Source organism: Centruroides vittatus, unplaced genomic scaffold, assembly GCF_030686945.1.
Source record: "Centruroides vittatus isolate TY-2023 unplaced genomic scaffold, ASM3068694v2 scaffold_386, whole genome shotgun sequence".
Classification (NCBI taxonomy): Eukaryota; Metazoa; Arthropoda; class Arachnida; order Scorpiones; family Buthidae; genus Centruroides; species Centruroides vittatus.
Window position 1 is genome coordinate 9,364,796 of NW_027122706.1, and position 8,115 is coordinate 9,372,910.

At 32.9% G+C, this 8,115-nt stretch overlaps 1 protein-coding gene across 6 annotated transcripts in view; it reads left to right on the forward strand.

Annotated features, from left to right (window-relative positions):
* Dys (Dystrophin) overlaps positions 1 to 6,898 on the forward strand; it is a 514,896-nt gene extending 507,998 nt beyond the window's left edge. For all 6 annotated transcript variants that reach the window (XM_067286836.1, XM_067286831.1, XM_067286830.1 and 3 more), the window contains one exon: positions 5,996 to 6,898. In XM_067286836.1, the coding sequence (XP_067142937.1) occupies positions 5,996 to 6,123 (128 nt within the window). In that variant the 3' untranslated portion in view covers positions 6,124 to 6,898. The remainder of the gene's footprint in view (positions 1 to 5,995) is intronic.
* The last annotated feature ends 1,217 nt before the right edge of the window (positions 6,899 to 8,115 follow it).

Sequence of the window (8,115 nt, forward strand, 5' to 3'; positions counted from 1 at the left end):
TATGTTATATTATATACAATAAGTCAAATTAAATAACAAAAATTTAAGCACCTTTAAAGACAAATTCTTGGATCCCATTTATATTACATGAATATTAGTTAATGTGGTTATTTTTTTAAAATTTGATTTAAATTCAACTTCAGCACATACCAAAAACAGTCATAGTATCTTTCCTGCATGCACATTGAAATGTAATTTAAATAGCAACATCATCGATAACTTGTGTTGTGACATCTGATGACATAGGTGATCTCAGCACCACTAATTTCTGAATCAGCAATCCTGTTGCTGATTGGTCAGTGACAGGACTACTGATTCAGGATCCTATCAACTTTCTTTAACATAGGAAGTATAGGGAGTTGACTGTCTGGGTCTCTCTAATCTATGGTCAGCTCTTGCTAAGTAGCTTGTTCAGGGCAAATAGGAGTTAAAATTCTGTTCATGAATCGATTTGTTCAGAAACAGAGGTTTGGCATATATAATTGTTTATAGATAAACAATTAGATATGTTTTATTTTTATCATTCAATGAAATGTCAGGTGTACTAATGATGTATCATAACAGCAAATGTCAACTACTGTGTTGAGGTGAACTGCTGACTCAAATAACTAACTGCTTGCTTAAAAATTATTATAAAATAAATAAAAGATTTGCAAAGTTAGTGAATCAAATGCATTAAAGCATTTTTAGAGGCCTAGAATAACAGTTGAGGAGCTTTAGGACTTCACAGAGCCCACTATCGGAAATGCTGATTTATGTAACAAAATATGGGTTTAAACCAAAACACTACCAGTAAACAGAAATTACCAATAGTTAAAAAACATTTCAAAAATACAATAACAACAGATCTAATCTAAGATTTAATGCTTATATCTTTTATCATGTGATTTCAAATTTTATTGAATCAATTTTCTTGTACAGTCAATAGATGCATCTATATTTATACCCAATAAAGCTAATAATTCAAAAATATTCTATTCTTTGATGTATTAGTTAGTAACTTAAAGCGTATCATAAAATAGATTTGAATGGAAGAATGAAACAATGACACATTTTCATTTGAACTGTAACAGAAAAATCAGAATGGTAAAATTCAATGATGTGACAAATAGTTGGATCATGACAAGGGAAAAAAGGAATCAGTAATGCATTGCATTTGACATATGAGTGAAATGTTAAAAAGCAAGGCCTTTCTGTATTATTATTTTTATTTTTAATTTACATTATCATATTTAAGCATAAATTATTTAACTAATTAGATTTTTCCAGAAAAAATGCAATTTATTTTAAAGATTTTCCTGAAGTTCATTAATTGATGAAAGGATTGAATGTAATCCCATTAATTTTACAGAAAGAATTTCAACATAATATTGAATTAGAAAGAAAAAAATTATAAGAGGTTTCAACTTAGATTAATTTAATTTCAGATTAGCTTTGGTCATCTGAAATGAAAAAAAGTTTATTAATTTAAAACGATTTGAATCGAGGAATTGAAAATCAATTTTTTTTTTAATTTCATACTTTTGTATATAGTTACTTTTAAAAAATAATATTGGATGAAAATAATATCAAGTATCAATTGAAAATAACTAGAAGTAAACAAAGGTTTTCAGCTAACTTTATAAGACATATCAGGCTTCACTTTCAAATTCTGTAATTTTACTAAAATTACAGAATTTACTAAGGATATTCTATCAGTATGACATCTGTGATTAAATATTAATTGCTTGATATTTTTATACCATCATTTCAAGTTACCGGTAATAGCAGTATGAAAAAAATATATGTTAGTATTAGTATTGCCACCAGCCAGTTTTCACACAGACAAGCCGGTTTTTCAATTCATGGTCCGGATTAATAATTAATATTTCTGGTTTCTGTAGATAACCAGATTTGTTAAATTAGATTGTGAAATTATGATGAAACAATAATTTTATAAAAATATTTGAGAGTATTTTATTTTAATGGTTAGAGACTTTAACTTCAAACTTATTCCCATCTTATCACTAGACTAAGAGTGACAGAAAATGTACTTTTAAGATTCTAACTTGCAAATATCTCTTACAAATATCAGGTACTTCCAACACCAGTTCCTAACTGGTTTAAAACTGGCATGCGCATTGTTCAGTTCTTGGCTTTAAAATGACATTGCGCATCCCTTGTACGGTTTCAAATTCAAACTAGACACGGACTTGTGTTGGAACAATTCTATTATCCGGGTCAGCAATTTTGAAAAGGTGGCAACACTAATTAGTATAGAAGCTTCCGGATAGTAAGTAATAAGTTAATTAGTAATTAAGCTTTCAAAAACTAATTAGCTTCTCACAATCTATTCAAGGTCTCCATATTTCCAGTTTAACGAAAGAATTCATCAAAATTTTTTTTTAAACTGAAAACATTGAGACATAATTACATTAATTATGTGAAAACATTTTTGAAATAGAAAAATGTCTAAATCTTTTTTTCTATCTGACTAATCATAATTTTATTTAAATTTTAGCAACAAATTAAATTCACATTAATAAATCACATAACTTTAAAAAGTTTAACACATTAACACATTGCCCTTAAAATAAGGTCAAACTTTTTACAAAAACTGCTTAACAGACTCTCAATAACTCGGTGTGAAAGGAACAGAAAAAATTTTTAAATTATAGAACCTTTCATTATTTTAATGAGATTATAAATGATACAAACAATATAGTTAGACTTAAATACATTACAGTATATTTTATTATTTTTTCTATACTTTTCAATATCTTCATACTCATATCTAAGCTTATTTTTCTGTTGTTCATTGAAGCTTTCTAAAATTCTCTTGTATTTCAGATAGGTAGAGAGCAGCAGCGCTGCTAGCTGTTTGAGTGCCCGTGTGCAATACCGATTATGCCACCCCTGTTTAACTATGACTACCTACGCTGAGCTTGCGAGCAATACCAATTTGCCGCCCCCTGGACATGCTGCCCATGTGCAGTGCACGCCTTGCACACCTGCTTATGGCAGGCCTGGTAGAGAGTGAACTCAATGGAATATCAAATTCTTTTGCAATTTCTGATTTTTTTTTTTCATTTTGCTTTCCTCCATGGTCTTTATGATGGATACCTTTCTCCTTTTGACAAAAAAAATTTTTACTTTTCTACTTTACAATGAAAATGGTCAATACATGGTCAATGCTGTGTTCAACAAAGGTTCAACAACATGTGATTCAAATTTTTCAGTGAAATTTGCATATATATTTAAAAGGTTGTAAGATTTCTACAACTATATTAAAATTTAGAGAGTGGTAGCATTAATCTATCCTGTCTCACACCGAAACATAAATGGTATAGTAGTTAAGGTATCAACTTATTGCTCTGAGTGAACTGGGAACAAATCTGGAATTTTTGGGGGCTGGTCTCTCTCCGATATGTCAGGTCCTGTCCTCATCATCTAGCCACCCCATTGTGAGCCTGGCTGAACTCATAATGGGTATGATTAAGGGTCCATTTACGTACAACAGTGGCATGCCAGCACAGTGATGAGTATTTACACACAACAGTGACATGACCGTGCTGTCCGTGAGTGCATGGATTTTTCTGAGGATGAATTGGCTCTGATAGCTATATGTTTGGATGAAGAAGGAAAAGAAATGCAATCAAGAAAGTGCCGCAAGTAGATACATCAAGCATGGACAAAAAATATCAACAGAATGGGAGTTTCATACTCTTTATAAAAAATTGAGATGACGAATCTATATTTTTTGAATATTTTCGAATGTCCCAACATGCATTTCATATTTTATTAAACAAAAAAGAAAATACTGTATTCATTTTGTACGCAATGTCCATGTATTTCAAATGAGATAAATCAAATAGAACAGAGTGTCGATGCACGATTTCAATTAAATGTTCATCATCCATTGAAAAACAAACTTTACCGTCAGTGAAAATATCGTTTTTGTCAAATGTACAGTACTTTCACAGTACGGTCGTGCCATTTTTCGGGGGGTGGTCCGTTCGGATATGTCGGGCCCCGTCCCTCACCACCCGGTCGCCCCATTGTGGGCCTGGCCGAACCCATAATGGGCCTACTAAAAGAGACCCTCTTAGCGCCCACAGGCCGGAAAGAGTTAAAAAAAAAAACAAAAAAAAAAAAAGTACGGTCGTGCCACTGCCACTGCACAGCACTGTGACAGACGAGTCTGGACAGGGTGGTTTAAAACTATGTCAACGATTTCCTACCGGCAAAAAATCACGGCACTGCACGGTCACGTCACTGTTGTGTGTAAATAGACCCTAAAACACCCTCTTAGTGCCCATAGGACAAAGAGTACAAAAAAAAGTGAAATTGTTATTAACTAAAAAATCATTCAATCTAAAAATATGAATAGAATGTTTAAATTTAAAAATTGTAGTTTTTACATTCACTATATATTTTAAATTCTAAATTAAACTAAACTTTGCAAATATTTGTAATGATAAATCATAGCTTTTTATGGGGAAGGATAAGGATAAGCATACACTTGGATGGAAATCCATCACTGCCACTACAAAATAGATATTGGCCAATCAAATTTATGAGTTCATTTTTCAATTACTTAGTAAGTTGTCAAATCACAAATGTGTTCTTCAAAGTCGTTATTTTTTAGAATTTGAAAATTTAAAAAATTCTCCGAAACTTAACAGCTTGGTGAGTATGGTGGATCATATATGCCATATACCAGGGGTGGCCAACTTTTGTGCACATAAGATCTACTTTTTATCGTAAAAATGTGTCGCGATCGACTTGTTGTCATAGGCATAGTCTAAGTGGGGAGGGGGAAGTGTGAAATACATACTATGTTTATACACTGTTTCAGTACGAAGTGCACTCACTGCTTGTGAGTCGAGTCATAACTGCATGCAAACAGTTGCTTTCGGTTACAAATATAATACATTAAGTCAAGACATCGCTAGCGATCGACCAAAATTGGCTTGGCGATCGACCGGTCAATCGCGATCGACTTGTTGGCCACCCCTGCCATATACTATATGGAACGTGCTTTCCTCATTTCATCATTCACAATGGCGTTCAACTTGTAAAATAGTCCTTTACAAAGTGAAGTGTAAAATAATAATTTCCAAGAGGGAATAACAATCGTAAGGAGAATTAGTGGAAGAACTCGAAAATAGTATCATAATAATGTCGATATTCAATTCAAGTAAATAAATCTGAATAATATACGTTTTTCATGAATGTCGCCATTTCTGTTTTCCCTCTTGACAGATTTCTTTTTTAACTCTCCGCTTCACAAGCGCCTTTTTAGCAAGCTTGTTATGGGTTCTGCCAGGCCAATAATGGAATGGCCAGATGGTGAGGGGCTGGCATATCCGGATGGACAACTTCCCTAGAGCAGTAGGCTACAATTTTAACCGCTCAGCCATCCAGCCGTCCCTGTTGATAAGTCAGTTATCATACAAACCATCTCGTCTATATGATTAAGGATGAGACCTCACTGATGAGCTGGCAATGTCACTTTCTTAGATTAGAAAGGATTTCTTTTACAAAATGAGAAAGCAATAATTTATTACATAAGGAAAACGACATTTCCCGTCTAATCATCTTATTAAATGCAAACTGATCAATAAGACCTTTAAAATTGTAACAAGTGCTGATATTTCATTGGTCAGTTTGCATATAAGAATACATTCGTTATTTTAGATGCAAAACGTCGTTAAAAGTTGAATTTTATGTCATGCAATCGGAATGCAATAATTCTACACAATATCGATCTTCAACTTCGTGATAATGTCGTCCGTTCTCTTGAAGAGCAAAAGAAATGACAAAATTGATACGAAGTAAAATTTAAGATCCGGAAACTGAGTTCGAATTATAAGAAACACAACGTATTGAGTGTAGATAGTTTAGTCGGGACAAAAATTAAATTTGAGTTAAGAGAGTTCGACTTATCGAGAGTCTATTGTATTTTATAATTTTTTTTCAAATTTTAAAATAATAATTTTTAAATTACTTCTAGGTACAGGTGCAGCTAGAGTAGGAAATTTGTTACATATGGCAGGAAATTTGGGTAAAGCCGTTGGAACTCTAGTGACTGTAATGACAGACGATGAAGGAAGTGGATCCGATACAGAACATAAACATTGATCTTATAATATTTGTTATCAATCAATCAAAACATATCCTCTGTTTTCCATTGCTATATTTGTACAAGTCTTTTATGACATCAATTTGCATATCAAGAATCAATCTCTTTAAGATTGACATTACAAAATTTTTTTGGCATATCACTCTCCAAGAATCAACTAGATGAACTAGTTGCAAAAGGACACTGCAGTACAGGGTACTCAGCGTCATAGTTGTTGTCCTTGTCATATCACTTTTTAAAGTGCATTTTGTGAAACAATAAAATCATAGTGATCATAATTAGCAAGTGCCATAAATTTGTTAAATGGAAACAATACTTGGTGTTCCATTGCCAATTTCAGTTGCTCATTTTAATAGTAACTTGTATTCTGTAAATTGGCAAATGGACACAATCATTTCCTATGTGGTCTAATTGTCTTTTTCTACTGAAACAAAGGAGATTGACTCCACTTTTGTTTCCCAACGTTCTTTTTATATACTCCTTTCCATATCAATATTTCTTGACTTAATAAAAAAAATTTTGCCCAAGTAGCACAATTTGTATCCTTGCTACTTTGTTGTAATAGAAAAATATTAACATGTCAAGGAGAAATGTTGCTATGGAAATTGCCATTAAAAATCATACATTGTAAATGTTAACATTAGTATGACATATGGCATAGTATTGTCTTACTTGTTCATACATGCTGCACTCCATTAATGTGTGATGCTTCCAAAGGAATCTATGTTCAGAAAGTATGTTAAGCAATAATAAAGGACACTTGAGAATGTTTAAGATGTGAAATTATTTATTTTTAGAGTTATTGATTATATCATATTCCTTTAATTAAACTCCGGTCTTAAATTAGCCTGGATTTAAACATGTCGAAGTACTGTAAAGCATAAGATAACGATTTAGAGTGACAGGTAGGAAATATAAATAAACTTCTACCTCTTCATGCTGACCAGTTGGACAGCACTTTGTTCCAAGGTTTTCGGGGATATTTTTGGAAATAAAATCATATTGTCGAATATTGAGCGTGGGAAAGTCGCGATCGAGTACGTAAGTCGAGAGCTTATCAGCCGGAGGGTAATTAGGAAAACTCGAAGATGCTAGTCAAGATCCTGATTCCGACGACACCGAAGCGGACACGACCACTGAATCGAATTAACTATGAAAACAGAAATTATTTCAAATGTTATAGCTGTAACCCATCAGTCAATAAACGGTCCTTATAGTTCCTAAAATGTACACAAGTTATTTCTTTTAACTTTTACCCACGCGTCTCCCGTTGTAAAGTAAATCCCAGGATTTCAGGAAATACGGTACATAAATTTTTATATAAAATAAACAATAGTAATGAAATATCTATGCTCGAAATATTAATTTTATAACTGGGGGAAAAGATTCAAAACCATCGTGAAACCGTAATCGAATTTATCAGTGCCGTAACTGGGGCGGTGTTCAGGCACAGGGCGTAGACCCTGGGGGCACAGAAACGACCCAAACCAAGTTTTGGGGCGTAGTTACAGATTCTCGCTCCGGGTGCATAAAAGGTTAGTTACGGCGCTGGGTTTTATGACATGGCGAATAACCGTTTCCTGATTTCAGTTTTTCAATAATCGTCACTCAGTTGTAGCCAATCAACACGTGTAATTAAAGTTTATCTGGCTCTTTTTTATTTCTTCCTTTCACGCTTTCTCAAGATTCGTGATTTATCAATTTTTACGTTAAACTATAATAATGCATTTGTTACTTTTATCAATATAATTATAATTTCGTGATTATTACGATTTTTCATAGTTTTACCCATTCTTCATTACTATGAAGTCATCCATGTATAAAACATGCAGTTCGTTTTAAAAGGATTTTCATTGCCGTTTCATAAAAAAAACTTAAAATATTCACTGCAACCGACCGTATTTTACGGCATAAAAGACCCACCTCCATTTAAGCCGGCATATTTAGAGGAAAAGTATTTACTGTATATAAGTTATCCCGCGCCTTTGGCA